This window comes from Stegostoma tigrinum, chromosome 3 (genome assembly GCF_030684315.1).
Source record: "Stegostoma tigrinum isolate sSteTig4 chromosome 3, sSteTig4.hap1, whole genome shotgun sequence".
NCBI lineage: Eukaryota > Metazoa > Chordata > Chondrichthyes > Orectolobiformes > Stegostomatidae > Stegostoma > Stegostoma tigrinum.
Genome location: NC_081356.1, coordinates 29957044 through 29980620, shown reverse-complemented (window position 1 = coordinate 29980620; position 23577 = coordinate 29957044). Strand labels below are relative to the sequence as shown.

At 40.1% G+C, this 23577-nt stretch overlaps 2 protein-coding genes across 4 annotated transcripts; both read left to right on the top strand.

Annotated features, from left to right (window-relative positions):
• The first annotated feature begins 488 nt into the window (after window positions 1–488).
• On the top strand, window positions 489–15415 carry aptx (aprataxin). Of its 3 annotated transcripts, none has more exons than XM_048527051.2 (8): window positions 489–579; window positions 2569–2702; window positions 4177–4223; window positions 5044–5406; window positions 6977–7036; window positions 8856–9082; window positions 10321–10424; window positions 13743–15415. In XM_048527051.2, exons 2-8 carry the CDS (start codon window positions 2573–2575, stop codon window positions 13892–13894), a joined length of 1083 nt encoding a protein of 360 aa, XP_048383008.2. In that variant the 5' UTR covers window positions 489–579; window positions 2569–2572; the 3' UTR covers window positions 13895–15415. The 3 variants fall into 3 exon arrangements, with proteins under 3 accessions (XP_048383008.2, XP_048383007.2, XP_048383006.2); XM_048527050.2 differs by lacking the exon at window positions 489–579 and adding an exon at window positions 839–1018; XM_048527049.2 differs by lacking the exon at window positions 489–579 and adding an exon at window positions 1181–1433.
• Window positions 15416–18480: 3065 nt separating this feature from the next.
• Window positions 18481–20864, top strand: LOC125451060 (actin-like protein 7A). The gene has a single exon (XM_048527759.1). The coding sequence runs from the start codon at window positions 18826–18828 to the stop codon at window positions 20089–20091; it is 1266 nt and encodes a 421-aa protein (XP_048383716.1). The 5' UTR covers window positions 18481–18825; the 3' UTR covers window positions 20092–20864.
• The last annotated feature ends 2713 nt before the right edge of the window (window positions 20865–23577 follow it).

The following is a 23577-nucleotide window of genomic DNA, read 5'->3' as shown; positions in this document are numbered from 1 at the left end:
ACTTTGGGAGGAAACAGGAGCACCCAGAGGAAACCCACACAGACACAGGGAGAATGTGCAAACTTCACATAGAAGGTTGTCCGAGGGTGGAATCAAACCTGGGTCCCTCGTACTGACAGGCAGCAGTGCTAACCACTGTATGACAACCAATTATTTGGTCTTACTCAGTTGAGAGACAAAAAGTATCTGCATATGCTAGAATCCAATCAGTACCCAAAATGTTGGCTGCTCCTTTCTTCCAGGTGCTGTCTGGCAGGCTGTGTTCTTCCAGCCTCCTGTTTGTCTTTGTCAAAATTCTCTCTTAAATCGTCCAAACAACAAATAATTGTAATTAAAAAGAGAAAATGTTGGCAATATCATATCAGTTTGTGGAGAGGGGGAAAAAACAAGAGTACTAAGGTAGAGATAGTAGGAACTGCTGATGCTGGAGAATCTGAGGTAACATAACAGCTATGAAGCTGGATGCACACAGCAGGTCAAGCAGCACCAGAGGAGCTGGAAAGTTTGACGTTTCAGGTCGAGACCCTTCTTCAGAAAATGTTCATCCAGCTTCAGACCGTGTCATCTAAGAGTAATAAGGTAACATTTTCTTAAAAACAGTGAGTTATGACCTAGATGGGCTACCTGAAAGACAGGAGGAAGCAGATTAAATGTAGTGAATTTCAAAAGGGAATCAGGTAAGTATTTGAGAAGGAGGAATTTGCAAGGTTTCTGCCGGAAATAAGCAGAGGATCTGGGATAAACTGAAAAGCTCTTTCAAAGAGCCAGCGCAGTTTATGATACCAAAGGGACTGCGACCAGAACAACAAATGAGATTCTCTGATACAACAAGGTGTGGAGCTGGATGAACACAGCAGACAAGCAGCATCGGAGGAGCAGGAAGGCTGACGTTATGGGCCTAGACCCTTCATCAGATCCTCTTCCTCGCCATCAGTCCCCGGCTCACGACGGCTACATCGTCTGGTTTTTTCAACGAACACTCAACCTGTGTCAGGGAATGAGGGAAGGAACCGAGAAGGTTTGACAAAGAATTTTCGACACTTCACTTCCGATACAGCTATCTATGTCATTAAGCCGGTCGCCTTTACACTCGCGAGACGGTCAGTGACAAGAGCTCCCGCCTTACAAAGATGGCGTCCACGCGGCTTTTCCTCTACGGTGCGCGCATGCGCGGCGCAAGTTGCACATGCGTGATCTAAAGCTGGGGTGTCGCAGTGCACGTCGGGGAACACTTTCAATTGCTTTTTGAAAATAAATAGTTAAATCGTAGAGCGATGTGGGAAACCTAAGTGACACGTTTGCTCTTTAAAGTGTTACCCAGGCCCTGGTGTGGGAGTTAGCTGGCTGCGGTTTTGTTTTTTTTTTAAACAGCTTTCCTGAGCGGAGCCTTTGGGCCCACTGATTCCAGGGACTGTCAGACCTGCTGCAGTCAGGTAGGACTAGCTTCAACAATGAGCGTGGGTAGAGGTCCATTAATAGCCCTCAAGGAAATTGGGTACACTCATGAAAAGGAAACACGTAGGAGAGTAGGACTAGTGTTTTCAGACAGCCAGCACAGGAATGACTGGTCTGCCTTGCGTCATCATTCTAGTTAGCTCTTCTACACGTTGTAATTTAAGCCGCATCACTTTAAACATTTTTAATAGCTTTGCAAAAGTAATGGCTGTTACCCGTAAGCTGAAAGACGTTCACTTTTGTCTCCGGAGGCGATTGTTTGAGTCTTCTCACGAGAAGCCTTGAGACAACACTCTAACGCAGTCCTGAGGAAGTGTCACGTTATCAGGGATTTCTTTCCAATGATATTTAATTTGAGACCTCATTCTCCCCCTCAATAAGATAATCTGTTCACTGTGACACTGGAGTGAATGAGACCATGATATGAACAAATCAGATGTCCGGTGTCCTATATTAGAGCTGTGGCAACATATCTAAAGCAATAGGTTTAAGCTGCTTTTGGATTATGAAAGGTGCAAGAAGATGCAAGTTCTTCTTGCTTTCAATTTGAATGATTATAAAATTACAGTACATTTGTTTCCTACCCAGTGCTATTGCTTTAGCTTGCTTAGCACTTCATTTAGATTAGGTTTGAACGTCAGTGTCCTGGTTGGTTAAATTGTAGCCAATTTTTTATTAAAGAAAACTGTTAGTTTGTATTTCTTTGATTTTGGAGCTGTGGATTTGTACAGAATAAATGAATCCTTAAGTGCTAAATTGATTTAGGTTTTTAATAATTGAACACATTACAATGGAGACTTACATCTTTATAGTTTTTAACATTGTGGTGATTTATGAGCAATTGTGAAACAAGACAACACAGATCCTTGTAAGGATGTAATAGGACAAATGGCCAACAGCTCTGTCAGACACATACTTTAGGGAATGCCTTAAAGAAGGAGAGAAATAAAGAGGTTCATGGAAGGAATTTCACAACTTTGGCCTTTGGAGCTGAATGCATTGTATACAGCATTGGGAGGTTATAATGAACAAGAGACGATTTGGCATACAGAGACCTTGGACAGTTAGAAGATAAGGGATATCTCTGAGTGTAACTAATTTTCTGTCTTGCAGAATAATGCGAGTTTGTTGGTTGGTTAGTAAAGATGGGAGGCACCAACCAATACAACTGGCACACTTAGTCTGTGTTATGATTGGAAGGAGTCCTGAAACCAAAATAACAGATAAAAAATGTTCACGGCATCAAGGTGAGTGGTAACTTTTTTTGTATGAAATTTCCAACGGCTTCAAAACAAATTGGATATTGCTTAGAAATCAGTAGGTTAGAGATATTTGCAAGCTGAAATGACCAAACTGGAGGAGAAAATGGCTCTATTGGCATGGAGATAATGTCCTTGGGAAACTGGGTTGAATACAAGGGATCTGTGGACTGGAGTAGGGTCAGTAGTTTAATCAAATTTGTTCAAGAAACATTAAGCAGAACGTTCCATATTAGATAACTAAGTGTGGGGCTGGATGAACTTAGCAGGCTAAGCAGCATCTTAGGAGCACAAAAGCTGATGTTTCGGGCCTAGACCCTTCATCAGAAAAGTGGGATGGGGAGAAGATTCTGAAATAAGTAGGGAGGTGGACTGAAGATGGGTGGAGAGAAGAGTATGGGTGGGGAGGTAGGGAGGGGATAGGTCAAGGGGGTGGGATGAGGTTAGTAAGTAGGAAATGGAGGTGTGGCTTGAGGTGGGAGGAGGGGATAGGTGAGAGGAAGAACAGGTTAGGGAGGCTGGGACGAGCTGGGCTGGTTCTGGGATGCAGTGGGGGGAGGGAGATTTTGAAGCTGGTGAAATCCACATTCATATTAGATGTTTTGGCGACTTGATGAGCTAGACGCTGAAAGGATACTTTCTTTCATGAGGGAATCGAGAGCTACAAAGTAAAGGTTCAATTTACGATGGAATTTCCTTCCTCCAGTGAGCCGTGGAGGCTTTTCATTGAATATATTTCAGGCTGAATAATAGATTTTTGATTGAAAAAGCAGTCAAGGAATGAGCGGGATAAGAGTCAGGCAAGAAAGTGGAGCTCAGGCCACAGTCAGATCAGCTGTGATGTGACCTTTTGGCTAGTGGAGAATTTTCAAAAGGCTGCATACCCCGCTCCTGTTTTTCATGATCTTGAAAAGATGACTTATTCGTAACCTATAGTGAGACCAGTCATAGTCCATCTGCTACTGTTCTGGCTGAACAAAGACTGTGGATTGAACCTGGAAGTTTACTTTGGCGGTTTCACTGATATCTCATTGGATAAACTTTCTAATCCATGCTACAAGTTTGTTGTGGGGGCCGGTTGTACGTCATTAATCTTTGGGATTTCCAACTTTTATGACATACTGATGAGTCCTGGGACATGCAGAAATTTTATTACTGTTTATACTTCCAATTTTTATTATTGTTTTATGTATTTAGATTTGGCAGCATGAAGTGTGAGAATGAAAATATAATCCATTGAATTTTACTAATTACAAAGAGCTGGCATTTGCTTGGTAGGCTGAATGTACTCACCTTGTTTGTTCACTCTATGATTTTTTTTTTTAAAAATTATCAACAATTCTATTAATAGTATTCTTGCCCTGGCTCACATTTGAGATGAAGGGATATATTAAGAAATTAAAATGGAATTTAGATGGATGTAGAAAATTAATGTTACCATTTTTGTACTGTTGTTTTCCAGTACAGCTGAAAGCAGATTACAATAAGGGATATGTTCTTGTAAAACAGGTAAGTATCTCTGGTTTGCTTTTTTTCACTGTTATGTATTTAACAGATCTGCTCAAATGTATGAGCAGATTTGATCAAGAGAAACTGCTTTCCTCTCAGGACTGTTGGTAATTAGGATACAAATCTAAATAATCACCACAGAATTGGCAAAAGAACTTGGAGCAAGGTGATTGATTTATTTCTAAAGCAATGGTTAATGATCTAAAATGTTCTGCCTGAAGAGTGGTGGTAACAGATTCAAAAGTAACTTTCAAAAGGGAATTGGATAAATACCTGAAAGGGAGAAAGCAAAGGTGAATGAGATGACTGTTTCAAACAATGAGATCCCTGGGCAATTAACTTCTTAAGTATGGCATTACAGTGCATAAATCAATCATTAACATAATACACTAAAGAGGTGGTTGTGTGGTTGTCAAAAAGATTGCTTGTTGTTTTAAGATGCATATTCTATGAAGAATAATTACTCTGTTCTGAATACTGATTAATTTCCTACTAGTTGATTGATTAAAATAATTCTCTGAAAGGATTAAATGGTGGACTTATATACAAGACTGGATCCTTCAATCTTTACTGAAGTATTATGGCTCTGTTCTGTTGTGTTTATGATATGTTTTCATTTTAAAAATTTTCCTGAGCCATTTATGAAGCTTAAAATCAATTAACTCCTCCTCCCAAAAGAGTTGGACAAATAATTCTGAGGCAAGGTTCTGTGGAAGTTATTGGTATGAAAACTAAACAAAAAATATTGCAAGTACTCAACAGGTTCCGGAAAATAACTTTTTTTTTTGTCTTTCCCTCCCCTAACCATGTAACCCTAAAGTTGGGCGTAAATCCAAGCAATGTCAATTCTGAAGACTTGAAAAGAGATCAAGAGGTGAAGTTAAAGCCAGGACAGGACCTTTATGTTGTCAATCGGCTCTACCCCTACACCATAAGGTTCGAAGAAGGGACATCAGACAGGGACGCATTGTCACTAAAGAGGACACAGAAAGAGATTTCTCCACTTAGTGGCTCCAGTGTGTCAAATAAACACCTGAAGACTGAAGACTCCAATCCAAGGCAGCATCACACATTTAACTCTGAGCCTGAAGCGAAGAAAGAGAAGACCAAAGATGGGTATAAGGCAGAAAATAGCAGCAACTCTGTGACTCCAGTGAACTCCTCTGACGCCTCGGGAAGAAAAGTAATTGATTAGGGTTAACTTGGCCCACTCTATATAACATTGTTTTAAATATCACCATCTCCATTTATACCTCACTGTCTGGCCTCTTCTCTCATAACTAACTGACCCTTGACCATCTTTTCTGTTAAAGTTCACAAATTAAGGACACAGATGCAGCAGTGAATGGCAGGCAGGGTTTGGTCCTTGTCTTAAGATTAGCTGCTGCTCAATGAATATCCAGCCTCAAGTGGCTTATGATTTAACAAGGATGATGAAAATCTTGGCTGGATGAAAACTTTAGTTCTGAAAAAGCAGAATACAGTATTCTTCAATTTATTTGCTTATCTGTTTATATTTTTAAAAAAGTTTTTATCATCTGGCAAAAAGTACCTTTCCTTGACCAGGAAGAGTGGGGTTGTCTATGTGTCCACTTGTTCCTCCCAATGCAAGATTCCAGTAACTCGTGCATTTGACAGTAGGTTATCATCCCATTTGTTTTATATCTTGTGTATACTTCTAAAAGTTTGTTTTTTTAAAAAAAATTGTTCTCCTAACAAGATGTGGGTGTTGATGGTAAGGCCAACATCAATTGCCTATCCCTTATTTCCCTTGAACAGAGTGCCTTGCTAGGCCATTTTATAAAATAGTTAGGAGTTGACTGTTTCAGTGTTCTGGAGTCACCAGAATAGTAAGAATGGCAGATTTCCTGTGAACCAAATGGGTTTTAATGATAATCAGGGATGACTGTGACCGCCATTACTGAGACTAGCTTTCATTTTAAAATTTTCTTACGTTTGATTTAAATTCCATGAGCTACTGCGATGGGATATGAACCCATGCTCCCAAAAATTTAGTCTAGACCTCAGGATTATCAGTCCAGTAACAAGAGAAAGACAACATAGTGGTAAAGTTAGAGTCTGCTCACAAATATGTAGGATTAGGGATACATTATGAAGAATGTGGTGTTACTAGCAATCTGGATTCCTGGACTTTTGACCTACAGACACAAGTTCAAATCTCAGCTCACCAAATGGGTAATTTAAATTATACCATGGCTAATTTATGCTTGCTCAGTGACATTATTTCCTATGTGGCAGCTCAGCAAACATGGAAAGGTGTTCAAGTCTTGTACCTCTTTTGAATTACTCAAGGGCTTGGCAATTTATAGTTCCTCATTGCTTTCTCTTTGGCAGTGTTTGGCCAATCAGTTGACTTGCTAACCAGTCTAATCCCTTTCTCCTGTAGTAGAACTGTTATGATTATTTGAATTTGCCATTTTTGTTTGTCTTGAGTGGAAGGTTAAAAGCTTCCACAACATGGCTGTCTTTTCAAGAATATTTCAATTCAATTAACTAAATAACATGGAATAAAAATAACGGTGATCAGTTATAGTCAAGAAGATGGTTCACCAGCACTTTCTCCGAGGATATGGGGGATGGATAGTAAATGCTGACCTTGCCAGTAACATCAACATCCAGAGAGAATTAAGGAAATAAAACATGTTTGTCATTATAATTATCTAGAGGGAGAAATATTTATTGTCGAAACATCAATATGTTGCATAAGCATGTTTCCACTTTGCCCTTTTTAGGATTTTCAAGGAATGTGGAGTCAGGGGCTAAAGATCTCCATGCAGGACCCTAAAATGCAGGTACTAACTTTTTTTCCCCCCAAAAACTATCATGCTTTCTTTGTATCATGTTTGTAAAAATAAAATTTCAACTTTTACATTGAGTGAGACAGACACACACTGAAAGATATAGTGTATTGTCAATTGCTAAATATGTCAGAAAGGGATGACAATGGATGATTCATGGAGTTACACCATGCTCACTGCACACAAACAGACTCCTTGGCACAACTGTTGTTTGTGCTTCATGAGGCTCTTCACACTCATTTCATTTTTATTATAGTTATACAACACGGAAACAGACACTTCAGTCCAACTCGCCCACGTCAACTAGATGTTCCAATCTGATTTAGTCCCATTTGGTCCAAGTCTCTCTCAACCCTTCCTATTCATTTACCCATCCAGATGCTTTTATATGTTATAATTGTACCTACCTCCAACACTTCCTCTGGCAGTTCATTCCAAACATGTACCAACCTCTGAAAAAGTTACCACTCCAGTCTTTTTTAAATGTTTCCCCTCTCACTTTAAACCTATGCCCTCACCCACACCCTAGGAAAAAGACCTTGGCCATTCACCCTATCCATGCGTTATTCTTCAGATTATTGTAGTACTTCTTCAAGATGCAGCATAAAGTAAATGTGCCAACTGGAGCTGGTAATAATTGGTGAAGGTTCCACAATTTATGCTCCCTCCATGGTACCCACAGAATCACATTTATTGACTAACTGTCTTCTCAGCTCATCACAATCAAAATCTCATCTCTAGGAAAGAGAAGGTTAAGAGGTGATCAAATAGAGATCTTTAAGATTATGAACTGTGTTTGATCGGGTACACTTTTTTTTTGAGTACGAGACCAAAACTAGGGTCACAAATCTAGGATAGTCAGTAATTATTGGATGAGACCAATTATGGGAAGCATATTATTAAGCCAGTGAGGGTTCAGAAGAGATATATACAAAGTTGCTGGTAGGTTTGAGTTTTCAAGAAAGACTACATAGGCTGGGACCTTTTTTCACTGGAGCATAGGAGATTGAGAGGTGACCTTATAAAATCATGAGAGGTATAAATAGTGTTAATTGTAGGTGTCTTTCTCCTAGGATGGGGTATTTCAAGACTAAGGGGCACGTTTTTAATGAGAGGAGAGAGATTTAAAAAAGATGAGGGGTAAATTTTTTTCACACAGTTGGCATGTAGAATCAACTTCCTGGGGAAGTGGAGGATATGGGCACAGTCTCAATGTTTAAAAGACACTTGTATAAGTATGTGAATAGGAAATGTTTGGAGGGCTATAGGCTGTTTCGGGGGTGGGGGGGGGGGGGGGGTGCCAGATTAGTTTGGGATTACGTTCGGCATGGACTGATTGGACCAAAGGGTCTGTTTCTGTGCTGTATGACTGTATGAGTAGTGGGAAAGGCTTGTGGATGGGCAGAACAGCCTGAGTCTGAACTGTAAAATTCTATGCTTATATCATATACTCAGCAATTGAAAGATTGCCGACATTGAAAACTGCTGCTTAGTGAGGCAAACAGAACCTGGGATATTGCCCATTTACTGCCCACCCTCAAATTTGCAAGCTTATTATTCTAGGTTTACTTATTCCATTTCCACTCTGCTCCTTCCTGCTAAACTATCTCTGTTTCCTCTCCATGTGCTCTGTCTGGATTGCTAATCATTAGTATCCATAAAATGTTTCCAAAAAGGGTTGAGAGGGGATGGGGTGGTACTGATGGGGTGATGGGAAGATAGGACCATTATATTACATTAATATAAAACATAATGTTATGTTTCCCTATACTTTTATTGATTGGTGCCAATACTTTTTTTCTCCCTCCAACAGGTGTGTAAAGATGATAAAGTTGTTGTAATTAAGGACAAATATCCAAAGGCCCGATTTCACTGGCTGGTTTTGCCATGGGAATCTATCTCCAGTCTGAAGGCTGTGACGAGGGATCACTCAACTCTACTTCAACACATGCACCAAGTTGGCCAAAAGCTGGTTCAAGAATGTCCACATACTGACACATTGAAATTTCGGTTGGGTTACCACGCTATTCCTAGCATGAGGTGAGAGAAATTTATTTTCACATTGATATCTCTGTCCAGCCCCTTGCTGGAAGTGTTTAAAATCAGATCATGCTTCAAGGTTTTGCAGTGACCAATCAATAAAGTGCATACTTGGAGCATCTTGTAAAATATTCCATCCAATCTGTAATTGTATTAAATTACATAGTTTTAAATTGGCCTCCAGACTGCATTAAGGTAGACTCCCAATTAAGTGATGCCTATTGCACTTCCAAGAAACTTTGTTTTACTTTTAGTGAATTACTTTGAGTGGAATGCCTGACATTTGCCACTTTTTTTTTCCTCTCACATTCAGGACCTCCAAATAGTAACTGTTTGCATCTCCAATCCATTTGCTTTAACTGAGGGACTAACATCAGTCGAAAGTAATGGGAAGCCCTTGGTTCTATATATCACAACTGAAACTTTAATGTTTACTTGAACAATACCAACGAGTAGGGTCTCTGCTTAATTTTAATCTCAAGGGGAAATAAGAACCCCTTTTTTCTACTACACATGCTGCACTAAATGCTGAAATCCTTGTCTAGATTGAGATCTGTAATCGTCTGATTCATGGATCACTATCAGTTATATAGTAGGATATCAAAACTGATGTTCGAGTGTTTAAGTGTAATTCAGAGTAAGTATAGCTGTGTAAAACAAACCATAGTTTTCGTCTTAAACAATCCAACTATATTTTATTAATGGCAGTTCTGAGATTAATACTTGTGATCTTAGCTTGCAGTTTTTACTGTTGCTGTTAATAGAAGAAATGGGAGCTGGTATTGTTTTCAAGATCTCCTCTATCTGCTGTGCCATTCTTTAAGATCACGGCTGATGTTCTACTCAACTCCACCTTTTAAACCCTACTCCCGTATGTTTGATTTCCATAGTGTTGACATTGATCTTGGTCTTGAATAAATGCAACAACTGAACATCCACAAGTTTTGATGGAGAATTCCAGATGTTCGTGATTATTGGAGTGAAAAATAATCATCTCAGTCCTGAAGTGGCTGATCTCTTATTCTGAGACTGTGAACTCAAGTTCAGCCAGGGAAACAAACTCTGAATAACCTTAAGAATTGTATACTCTTCACTGAGATAATCAAAATTGAACTAAACTCAAGTTAGACAGAACATCTGTTGTAACTTAATTGCAGTATTAGTTATCTTTCTGCTTTCAAAGACAACCAATATCAAACATTTATTTACATTTTTTCTTTTCTCCTATGCTCTTTCAGCCACATTCACCTTCACGTGATCAGCCAAGACTTTGATTCACCTTGCTTGAAAACGAAAAAGCATTGGAATTCGTTTAATACAGATTATTTCCTGGAATCAGAAGGTAGGTTGGACATGCACTTGCATCCTTGGCTTTCAAACATTTCAGTACAGAGTGGACTCCCAGATGTGACCCAAATGGTAGCACACTTACCACTCACTCAGAAGGTTCAGGGCTCGAGTCTTCAGGACATGAACGCAAACATCAAGACTGATAATCCCAGTATTGAGGAAGTGCTGCATTGTTACAGTTAACATCTTTTGAGCCATGTCTTTCCTGTTGGGTGGATATAATACATCTTTCCTCACAAGAGGTCACAACATTGCTCCCATACATAATCCCAATCCCACAAATGAATGGTCACAGCTATTATCAGGCATGAAAATGGGATCACAATCGTAAGAAAGTTTGGGAACCACTAATGTATAAAAGATCTCTGCCCTATTTTGGAAAAAGTGCAACAGTTGTTCTGATTATTCTGGCCAATATTTATACCCTGATCGAAACCTAAACTAAAATCAGCTTACCTGGTCACTTACTATTTTTGTTTGTAGGAGTTTGATCTGCATCAATTGGTGCTGCATTTTTCTGCAGTAAAATAGCAATATGGTTAAAATGTTTGGGATAACAAGGTTTAGAGCTGGATGAACACGGTAGGCCAAGCAGCATCAGAGGAGCAGGAACGCTGATGTTTCAGGCCTAGACCCTCCTTCAGAAATTCTTCCATTTCAGAAGAGTCTAGGTCCAAAACGTCAGCCTTCCTGCTCCTCTGATGCTGCTTGGCCTGCTGTGTTTGTCCAGCTCTACACCTTGTTATCTCAGATTCTCCAGCATCTGCAGTTCCTACTATCTCTGGTTAAAATGTTTGATTGGTTATAAAGTGCTTTGCGATGTCCAGTAATTGCGAAATGGTCTGTATTGCTACATTTTCACAGGACCCTTGCTCTTGCTGCTCAAGATGGTGTCAGGTGCCCACACGAAATCGTACTATCCTCTATAATCATTCTGTTCCTGAGAACCCCCATGAATGATGACATTCGCTATTGCAGAGTTCATTAAAAATAGGTTAAAAATCACAGATAACAGATGTTTGATTTTTGCCCACAAATGTTGATTTTTCTTGCTGGTTATTCTTTGGCACGATAGGCAAATTCTTGATTTCATGGATGCAGAGGATTTACAAAGGAAGCATGCTGATATCATTTTAATATAATCAGCAAGTACAGATATTTGAAAACTGATATTTCATGACTTTGAAATGTTGTTTGCAAATGTATAATTGTGTTGTAAATTAGAATTAATTGGAAAATTATTGAATGTTATTTTTGCCACAGCTGCCTAATTGCTGTGCTGTTGTTTAGTAACCTAAAATGATGGTGAATGATTTTACAAATCTTTTACAAGTACATAGAACGTACATAACAAACTGACATTTGGTTCAGAGATAATGGGAACTGCAGATGCTGGAGAACTCCAAGATAATAAAATGTGAGGCTGGATGAACACAGCAGGCCAAGCAGCATCTCAGGAGCACAAAAGCTGACGTTTCGGGCCCAGACCCTTCATCAGAGACCCCTCTGATGAAGGGTCTAGGCCCGAAACGTCAGCTTTTGTGCTCCTGAGATGCTGCTTGGCCTGCTGTGTTCATCCAGCCTCACATTTTATTATCTTGACATTTGTTTCAACTGGTTAATGCTGGTATTTGTGTTCTAGATAAAACTCCTTCCACTTACTTCATTTCACCCTATCAGCTTATCCCCTTGTTCCATTCTCCCTCGTGTTTATCTAGTTTTCCCTTAAACTCATTTGCACTATTCACATTGAATATTCCATGTGGTAGTGAGTTTCACATTCTCACCACTCTTTGGGTAAAGGAGGTACTCCTGAATTCTCTATTGCGTTTGTTGGAGACTACACTGTACTTATGACCTCCAATTTTTTTCTTCCCTACAAATGAAACACCATCTTTGTCTACCTTATGAACTTTATTTTTATAATTTCAAAGACCTCCACGAAGTCACCTCTGTGGCTCCTGTTTTCTTTCCCAGCTTCTCTGTAGCCTTAACGTTGTATTCTGCTCTGTTCTATTACCCTTATGTACTTTGTACGGCATAATGTGCCTGTACTGCACGCAAAGGAAAACTTTTCACTATACCAAGATAAATGTGACAGTAGTAAATCAAATCAAAAACTATTCAATCTTCCTTAATAATTATAACCTTGCAATTCTGGTATCGTTAGCTGCATTCATCCAAGCAAGGAGAGTGTATTCCATCACAATCCTGATTACAATCTTGAAGATGGAAGGTGGGCTTTGTAACTCATTTCCAGCCTTTACGTGCTTCAGAATCCCCAGCTGTATGGCTGGTCCAGCTCATTCTGTGGTAACCCTTAATGTTGATAATGGAGGACTCAGCAGTGGTAATGCTGTTGAATGCCGTGGGGAGGATAGCTGTATTCCCTTTTGCTTGAGATGATCATTAACTAGTCCTTATGTGATATTAATGTTACTTTCTACTCCTCAGCCTGATTTTTGCATGTTGTCCAGGTCTTGCTGTATGTGGTTACAGGTTGCTTCATTGTCTCAGGAATGGCAAATCTATCGGACACTAACTATCGGACATAACTTAAATGAACTTTTAGCTGATGATTGCACAGAGCTCCAATTCTGCCCTAATGATGCAGAAAATGACAAACTATAAGGTGATAGTAGGAACTGTCGATGTTGAAGAATCTGACATAACATGGTATGAAGCTGGATGAACACAGCTGGCCAAGGAGCATCAGAGGAGCAGGAAAGCTTGACATTTCGGGTCCAGACCCTTCAGAAAATCTGAAGAAGAGTCCGGACCCGAAAGGTCAAGCTTTCCTGCTCCTCTGATGCTGCTTGGCCTGCTGTGTTCATGCAGCTTCACACTGCGTTATTCTCAAACTATAAGGTGAATTGCACTGTCCTAAGGCCACCATAGACATGACAGGCTGAATGACATCTACCAGCATCTATAACTATTTGCTGATTCTGTTCTATCTGATAGTTGAGCCTACGTGCCTACCCACAAGGGAATTCTTTCAGTGAATTCCTGATCATCGTTTATATTTGGTATGACTTCAGCCAATAGAGTTTTCCTCCGACTTGTCATACGGAGAGTAATTCTGGCTTATTTCACCAAGATGTGCTCTGACCGAGGGAGGAGACTTTCCTGTTTTGTTTGAACTTCACTGTTTACTGAGGGTCTTAACTCTATCCAACCAAATAATTGTTGCCATCTTAGTACTTTTTTCACAATTGAAACTACAGACAAACAGGAAGCCAACAGTCCTTTTTGAAAAGTAAAAATACTAATGCACTGCTAATGCTTTTTGTTTCATAAATTCAACTAGATGTGATGAAGATGGTGGAACAGAATGGCAAAGTGACAGTCAAGGATGGAATAGCTGAACTACTAAAACTCCCACTCACGTGCCATGTTTGCCGGCAGCAACAATCCACCATTCCACAGTTGAAACAGCACTTGAAAAAGCACTTGCCTTGAAACGTTCTGCACTTCACAGTGCTTCTACAAATCTGTCCAATAGCATTGACTCCAAAGACTTCCAATCATTGCTCAACTGAATAGATTAACAAGAATCAATGATGTTGGAATTGACCAGTAAAGAATGATGAAGCATTCTAATGGAGCAACCCAGTTTTGTACTGGCTTGCTAAATAATGAAGATGTGTCATCTGCTGGCACTGGTTTGTTGTTTCAGTGAGATGCTGATGGTGTTCAGTGGAAGACTGATTACATTTTCTTTAACCTTTAGCTACAAAGTGCAATGGATGAGTCACCAAAATAGAAATTGTTCGTGTGTTGTAGTCAGAGGTTAGATTGACACACTGACTGTATCAGCACAGATAAATAGAACTTTTCTAAACTAGCACTGTCTCCGATCTGAATAATGGGAAAATAATAATAACTCCTTGTACTGTCAGGGGGGAGTTCCCTCCCTATGGTTCTAGTGAAGATTTCCACATTCCAATTATACCAACTGAATGTGTTGAGTAGAGTTGTCAAATTAATAAATTTAATTTAGATAAAGTCTAACAGACCAGTAGGACTCTTAAAGAAAGAAAACGGCATCAGAAATTGAAACAGAAAAGTTATAATAATCTTACTGAATGTAGAAATATACAATTTGAAGTAATTCCAGTTTATTAATTTGGGTACAAAAGATGCATTCAAATCTCTAATTTTCTGAATATTTCAGGATTTGATTTATTAAAAAGAACATCATTTATAATTAGTATGTGATGATTTAATACAATTTCTGGTTACCCAAGTTCTAAATACAATTTTTCAAACACTCTTCACCCTCTCTTAGACATCTACATCTTTATGCCTTTTTTAGCACTGTGAAGCTTGGAGTACTTCTGCTGACTCATAATGAGCAGTACCCTCCAACTGCCCCATCCATACCCACTATCTGGCCTGGCTAGTGGTGTTGACCAGGGCTGATCTTGCTAATCTTCTCCTCGTTCAGCTTTCACCCTGTACTGATAATCACGTGGAGTCTGCCACTGGATACTTACAATGCCCCTTCTTGTGCCAGAATATCGATTCATTTGTGAATAAGGCAGTTTTCTGCCTATTAGCCAATTTAGAATAATGACCTCAACATTGGTGACCTTGACAGAAACTTGCCTGAAGAGTGGTGATACCTACATTGGCTCATGATTAATAATTTTAAAATTCTTACCTTCGTTTCCAAATTGTTCTACCCATGTGCCCACCTCATTAGTTGCAGCCCCACACCTCTCCAGAACTTTGCCCTCATCTAATTCTGGCCTTTTGCATAACCTTGATTTTATTTGCAATGCTATGCTTTCAAATCCCTAAGCATGAAGCTCTGGAATTCTCTTCCTGAATGTATGGCTATCACTTTGTTCCTCAATTATGCTCCTTGAAATCTGTAAGCCTCAGTCATCTACTCAATTGTATAATGTTAAAGTTATCAAACTTTGCTTCATAGAAGTTCCTGTAAAATGCCTTGGATGTTTTATTATTAAAAAAAAATTACATGGTGTTGCTATTCATATTTGCTAATTCTGATATTTGATTGCAAAGCTTCCCTGGTATTCTAGAGGTAAGAGGAACTACTGGTTGTAGTACTGCATTGTACAAAGCCAATTAAATTCCTAGTTTGTGTTTCCTAATGTTACTTATGCCAGCTGGAGCAGCAGTTCAAGCACTAAGTGTCCTGGGTTAGGTTCCTTCTTTGGCATCTTGGGCATCTAGCAAAGTCAGGCTCATGCAGTGTCTTTCACAGCCAAACTGCCTTTCTAGCCTTGAAGTTTAAGTAATTTATCAACATAAACATAGATCTCTTCTCTTCAAGTATTTTGCTGGAGTTTCATTTCATAATTGCCATTTTTTGTTGTCATAATTAATAATTCATTATCACTCCCATGAAACACAAGATTTTGAGGTGACTTAGTGTAGATGTTGAAAAGATGTATCCATTACTGGAGCATGCCTGTCATTTTAAATGGCTCAGAAATTTCTGTGAGGGTAGTCAATATCTGGAATTCTCTACCCCAGAGAATTCTGGAAACCGGATCACAAAGTATTTATTGGAGAAGGTAGATACACTTTTTTGAAGTATAGGAATTGAGGGAAAAGAGGAACCAGTATAAAAGTGGAGTTGAGACCTGGACAGATTAGAATGGTGTACTCCTGCTCCTGACTCTTATGTACTCTGCACCCAAGTGACCCAGTTACTTCTTCATTTTCTATTTCTGCTTACAAAGAAGATTGTAAGAGTGGCTACCATATATTTGACAGCATTTTCCACGAAGGTGGAAGGGTTTAGACAGGAATTCCCAGACCTTTGTGTCTACAAGATTGTCAATAGCTGGGTGAAGGGAAGTGTAATGTAGCTGGCTGGAGTCAGAGCAATTGTGTTTTGGTAAGGGTGATGCAAATAGGATTGCATGGAAAGGTCATTTGAGAAAGAATGTGAGGGTGTTTAAAAACAAGAATATTAAATATTAAGATTGAGGATAGAATAATGGGTGATTAGGATTTGGCTACAGTTTCAGGTGAAGTAATGTTTCTGAAAGCTGGACAGCTTTGGAAATCAGATTTAGAGATCAAAGCAGACATGAAGTTTTTGGTTGAATTGCCTTTGACTGGACAAATGCAACAAATAAAGGTAGCTCCATCAAGCTAAATAACAGAGAAATAGTTGACAGGAAAAGTATGATCAAATGTGTCAAAGTGAGAGATAATGCAATGTAACTTCTTAGATTTTAATCAATGACTTCAGTAACACATTTCAGAGCTGTAAGATATCTGAAAAACATTGTAGCAATACAAATTGTTTGCAGAAGAAGTCACAAATCCTGTTGCTGTATTTAGTTATTATGAAAGGAAAATGATTTTGAAGGTAGTTCAATAATTTAAAGGATAGGAGGCCGAAGGTGTTCTTTGATTTTTTTTTTCCAAGTGATGTTGTTATAACTGACAAGGAAGTTGTGCTTGATTAAAGGTGGCGGTGAGCCACCTTCTCAAAGGAACATTGGAGCAGGAGTTGGCCCTGAGCCTCTGGAACCTGCTCCACTACACTGGATCATGGCTAATTATCTACTTGAAAGTCATATTTCCCATTTCTTTAGATTAATGGCTACTAATGAAAATCAATCACTGGCTTGAACTTGACTGTATTGGAGGTGTGTGAGAAAAATAATTATAGATCTGTAAATCTGTGTCAATTTGTGTAAAAGTGAAGCTTGTGCAACTTTTTCACACAGAGGGTGGTACATATATGGAATAAACTGCCAGAGGAGCGGTAGATGCAGGTACAGTTACAACATTTAAAAGACATTTGGATAAGTACATGAATAGGAAAGGTCTGGAGGGATGTGGGCCAAAGACAGGAAAATGAGACATGTTTAGGTTTGGGAAACCTGGGTGGCATGGATGAGTTGGACTAAAGGGTTTGATTCCATGCTGTACAACCCTATGACTCTATAACCCTAATCAGAAGATTAGCTGAGAAAGGGAGAGCGAAAAACTAGACAGTGGTATGGGGTCAGACAGGGCTGATGGAAGGTTTGAGTGGATAGCATATGCAGGGTGTTTTGGGAAGGTATAGGTGGCAGATGGAGAAACCAGACAATTTCTATCTTGGTGGAGATGTACGAACCTCAACAAAATCAGTCTAACCTTCTGAACCTGGTTTGGTGCTGCCTGTTGGTGTACCTGCTTTGCTTCTTGTTTTTGGTATTATCCGCAATCTACAAGCTATCGCATGTAATACATCTCCAAACTAATTAATGTATTCAAAACATCGAGTGCACCAAGACTTGTTACTCTCATTTGTAACTACGTTGAATTATACCATCCCTTGTCCTTTGTTTATAAAACATATTACACTTTATGTATTAACTAATACCTGTATCCAAGGACACTAAAATCTGAGAGTTCTTTCATAGAACAGTACAGCACAGTTGAGTTCGGGCCCTTCGGTCCACGATGTTGTGCCGAACTTTTATCCTACGGTCTGTCTAACCTCCACCCGTACTTTATACTGTTATCCATATGCCTATCTAATAGTTGCTTAAATGTCCCTAATAAGGCCGAGTATAAAGTATATCTCCAATCATCATGAAGGCAGATGATTTGGTGGTTATCAAAATTGTTTGTGGGAACTTGCCGTGTGAAAATTTGCCGTTGACTTCCTAATTTAAAACAGTGATTACACTTCAGATCAGTACTTCATTGGTTGTGAAGCCCTGGGAGCCTGAAAGGCGTTCTAGAAAAATGTGTCTTACCTTAATTGTTCGTTCTCGCAGTGATTCCCCGGCTAGAGAAAACGTCTGAAAATCTCGGACACGGTAAACTACAGTTCGTTTGTTCACTGTCTCCAACAAGTTCAGCATTATTTTCATTGTTCCGGGTTTCAGCATCCATGAGACTGCATGTCACCCAGGTGCTGTGATACCCGCCAAATGGTTTTTGAGTCCTCAAAGCAGTTTCAAGTATGTTCCTGCTCAATTAAAGGATCATGATTCACCCGCATGTCTGTAGCTAATCCGGTTTGAGCGAGGCCACCTTGTGGCATTTCAGCATACCGCTCTCTCGTTAAATTTTCGAGATTTGCGACGGCAAAACTAGTTCAGCAAGTAAATGTTTCCATTGCTGTGGGGTTGGGTTTTCGATTAAACTTCTAGTCCACGATGGGACGTCAGCCACTTAATTCATCAGCAAAATCAATTTGGACAGAAGGAGCCTCTTTCAGATCAACGTGTGATATGACTTGATAATGGTCCCGCTGTCTGACGCCCATAGTAACAGCAACAACAAGGCTATAAAAGGTAATAATCGGAGAGAAACAGCATTGTTATCCCATCTTAACAACGAAAGGTGGCCACTGTAAAGGGCTGGTTTGTCAATGCAAAGAAAGAATCAAAACAGGAACGGGAATGAAGTCATCAAATTTGCAGATCCGAAAATGTTCCTTACCCATGGGGGTTCTCTGCAGGAAATTCTCCTCGAATACCACTCAGTCGGTGAGATCAGAGCCCAGGATACCATCCTTCTCCTCAATAGACAGCCACAGCATCAATCCTAGCAGAGTGGTCAAGGAGGTCAGGGCACTGATGGTTGACATGGGCACAGGCTATTTCAAAGCAGGCTTTGGTGGCCATGCCAAGCCTTCAGTCATCGTCTCTTCCACAGTAGGTAGACCCATGCAGCGGAGTGCTAAGACTGGGGACAACCGGCAGGAGAACTTTGTGGGCAGTGAGCTGAGAGCCCCTATGGAGCTACGGCTCATCAACCCTCTCCGGCATGGCATTGTGGTGGACTGGAATGGTGCCGAGGCCATCCTGGCCTACATCTTTGAGAAGGAGATGAAGGTGCAGCCTGAGGACCATGCTGTGATGGTGGCTGACCCACCCCTGAGCCCCATCACCAACCGCGAGAGGATGGCTGAACTCTTGTTTGAGACTTTCAACATCCCAGCCATGCACATCACTAGGCAGTCGCTACTTTCTATCTATGCCTACGGCTGCACCAGTGGGCTGGTGGTGGAGAGTGGCCACGGTTCCTCCTGCATTGTCCCCATCCATGAAGGCTATATCATGCCTCACATCACTGCCAGTGTTGATTATGGAGGCTGTGACCTTACCAAGTACTTGCTAAAACTCATTAACCAGAATGGGCACAAGTTAAGTGCCAGTGACTATCATCTCGTGGAGCAAATCAAACAAGAGTACTGTTACACTGCTATTGACTTTGACGCTGAGATGCGGGGTGAGACCAAAGAGTACACAGCACATTATGAGTTGCCAGATGGTAAGATTATCACAGTTGGCAAGGAAAGGATCAAATGCCCTGAAGCCCTCTTCAATCCATCACTCATGGGTTCCAGAGAGGCTGGGCTGCATACAGTGGCTCTGAACATCATCAATAAATGTGACTCTAGCCTGTTAGAGGAAATGTACAAAAATATCCTGCTCTGTGGGGGCTCAACCATGTTCTCTGGATTCCGTGTTCGTTTCCAGAAAGAATTGAGAAAACTGGCGCAAGACATGAACCCGCAAGTGCAAGCTATTCCTGAGAGAAGATATTCAGTCTGGTTTGGAGGGTCAATTCTATCATGCCTCAAATCCTTCCAGCAACTGTGGGTTAGCAAAAAGGATTATGATGAGCGTGGACCATTGGCTATCTATAGAAAATGTTTCTGAAACTGAGGTTTTAAACACGATTTTTTTAAAAAAAGCACACTGCTGATTTCCATCTTTGAATGTAACTTAAATTAATTGAAGAAAAGATTGGTTTAAACATGGAAACATAATAAAAGTCTTACAATCCGTGTGATTATTGAAACAGGTGATCATGGAGACTGAGATGATGATTAAAGGTAGATACCTGGTGTCACATGGAATCCCAATGAGTTCCATTGACTATGTGAACCAGGACCGCAGGCTGTGCATGTGAAGTGTAACAAGGCCAGGAATGTGTTTGGCTGCTGTGTATGATTCTCAGACCAATACAGAGCTAATTGTACTGCTCATAGTGTGGACAGCTCAATACATTCACTTAAATGTTTCCTCTTCTGGTGATGTTCATGGACTTTGATTTGTACTCTGTTACTATTTAGACTGTTTTACTGGGTATAATTGCTCATCTTTTATTGTAGCACTTTATTCCAATATACTTTGAAAAATGACTTCTTGTTGCACTGGTAATTGGGGAAAACTCTCCACACAGAGAGTACAACAAACAAACTCTGGTGTGTTTGCTTGCAGATTCTGGGATGGGGTTCTCGTTCAAAGGCACACAGTGCCTGACCAAGGGATTCAGCATTGGGAAGGAAGGGTGGTGGCTAAGAGTCAACTTCCTGTCCCTGGTGTTGACCTCCATCAACACACTCCCTGCAACCTTGTATTCCTCCTTGATTCAATGTAGTACCAGCAGAAGCCATTGGCTCCACTGTGGCACTGCTGAGTACAATATGACAGCCTGTGCGACTCCTGGATTTCACAAATTGGAGGAAGGCCATCACTGGCGTGTTACTGCCTAAGTGACATAACATACAGTGGGCTTTCGTGAAAAGAGGTGACACAGAGCTGTCACCAGCTCTCCAATTGGCTCCCATTACCTCCAAAACATTCAGCCCATTGTTATTCGTCACACGGCTGTAGCGCAACAACACAATCCAATATATTCATATAACTAGTTCCAGATCTTTATGAATAATATAACAATATAGCATCCCAATTTCTTAAAAGATGTGCCTCTATATCAATTTTATTGTTTCAATCATGAACATTTTTTTCTTCGACAAGCTTAACAATCAACTTTTATAAATAAACTGAACACCTTAAGAATCACTTATAGCATGGTTTCTTTTCTAAAAATATATTTGATGGAATCACTTAGGTAGTAGGATGTTGTGTTCTGTACCTTGTTGGTACTCATCTCTCCCAGCACTGAAGTCGCATGCTGCATAGGTGATGTTGTGCATATCGCTCCTGTGCTGCAGAAGTCATGTTTAATGTTGCTAAATTTACATCACTTGCTGACATTGTTGATGTTGCATCTCTTGCTAATGATACTATTCATGGTGTTTTGCTGGTTAGTGATGTTGCCGATTACCTTTTCCTTCTCTGTTGTAGGTCAAATATGAATTTTGTTCCTTCTCATTTAGTCACCAATTTTGGTCTCAATGATACTATAATCTTGGAGGCTCAGCTTCACCAACAGCATTTACTTGTTTCAGGTTTTCATGATTTGACTGTAAATATATAGCTTGCTCTTCAACAGCTCAGTCAGGAATTCAGGATGCTTGTTGAAGTGCTGACCTGCTTCTACCTGTGCATCAATGAGTTGTTGTCTTACTTTCCTGTCGTTGGGAGGGAATATCTTGTTTGGCAGAGTTGTCTTATACTTTCTTCCATTCAACAGCTCTGCAAAAGAAAATTTGATCATCCTTGAGAAATATTTATTGGGGATATAAAGCAAGATTTAGGCTTTCCTTTCTCTTGACATTTCAAGAGGGTGATCTTGTGCATTTAAAACTGACTGTTTATAAACTGTTCTTTCCAAGGGTATTGTGATGATGCTGATACTGAACACATTTTTCAGCAAATCCCTCAAATTCTCTGGAGATGACAGGAATTTCTTGCTTAGTTTAGAAATTCCTTGCTGAGAAGTTTTCCTGCTGAGATGACTGTCATAACTGTGCTTTTTTGGATAAAAGGGAACTTTGAGTAATAGTCTACAACTGTGATATACTTATTTATTGTACTTGAATAAATCAGCTCCCACAGTATGCCAAGGTGATATTTCAGCAATGATAACTTCCTCTTTCTGCTGTGTTTTTCTACTGCCTTGGTGAATTTTGCATGTAAACACCATTCTTTTGGTACCTTTAAATGCCTGTCCAATACATAGCTTACATTTTTTTCCAGAGGTAACAGCTGATGGTGCTTTTCGGATATCCGTTCATTTTGCAGACTCTGTATAGGTGCTCCTGCTCTGCTTTGTGTAACACTGGGTTGTTGCAATGTGTCATGGCTCGTTTAAATAGTGTCCTAATGCAGCTCCATTTGTGGGTGTTGGGTGGTTGCTAGTGTAATTGAGTACCTGGTCCGTATGTGGATGTTTCTATATAAACTGGTCTGGAGTTCTCAATTGTTGTTGCGTTTTACCATTTTGTCCAGGAAGAACTGTCAATTGTTGTTCTCTGCTAACAAAGTGTGGAGCTGGATGAACACAGCAGGCCAAGCAGCATCTCAGGAGCACAAAAGCTGACGTTTCGGGCCTAGACCCTTCATCATCCCCTGATGAAGGGTCTAGGCCCGAAACATCAGCTTTTGTGCTCCTGAGATGCTGCTTGGCCTGCTGTGTTCATCCAGCTCCACACTTTGTTATCTTGGATTCTCCAGCATCTGCAGTTTCCATTATTACTGATTGTTGATCTCTTCTTCTTTTGTGAATTTTATCCCAGTGAAGATGTTGTTTGTGTCAGTGGGTTTCTTCTGGGTTTACACATTTGATAATCAAGGTATCATCTATATATCTGACCCAAAGTTTGGGTTGTATAGTGGGGAGTGCTGTCTGTTCTAACTTTTGCATTACTGCTTCTTCAATCAGTCCTGATATTGGGGATCCCATTGTTGTTCCATTAATTTGTTTGTATATTCATCGTTGAAGGTGAAGTGGGTTGTGAGGCACAAATCTAGTAGTTTCATGGTGGTGTCCTTATTGATGTTGTTGGTGTCGTGGGGTTCCTGTCTACTTGATTCATCCAGTAGTGTGGCAATTATTTCTTTGGCTAGGTCAATGTTTATGGATGTAAATAGTGCTGTTACATTGAAGAATATCATCATCTCATCCTCTTCTATCCTGGTATCCTTGACGATGTTGAGGAATTCTTGGGATGAGTGGATGGAGTGGGTAATGTTGTCAACTAAGTAGCTCAATTTCTGTTGTAGTTCTTTGGCAAGTCTATATGTTGGTGTACCTGTCAGTGAGACAATGGGTTCGTGTACCTTTGGGGAGTCCGCTTCTACAGACTCTCCAAGATATATAAACCAGGGGTCCACTTCAGACCCATTGGTTCACTACCAGACAACATCCAAGAAACAATTGTCATACTACTGGACAAATCAGGTAGGCAGGACCCCAACTTCATCAATAAGGACACCATGATGAAATGACTAGAC

Excerpts from the sequence above, each read along its gene's own strand:
- aptx (XM_048527051.2), top strand. The coding sequence starts at position 2,573 with ATGCGAGTTTGTTGGTTGGTTAGTAAAGATGGGAGGCACCAACCAATA. Across the intron at positions 7,037-8,855 it reads TGCAGGACCCTAAAATGCAG|GTGTGTAAAGATGATAAAGT; the intron begins GTACTAACTTTT and ends TCCCTCCAACAG. Across the intron at positions 9,083-10,320 it reads CACGCTATTCCTAGCATGAG|CCACATTCACCTTCACGTGA; the intron begins GTGAGAGAAATT and ends ATGCTCTTTCAG.
- LOC125451060 (XM_048527759.1), top strand. The coding sequence starts at position 18,826 with ATGAAGTCATCAAATTTGCAGATCCGAAAATGTTCCTTACCCATGGGG.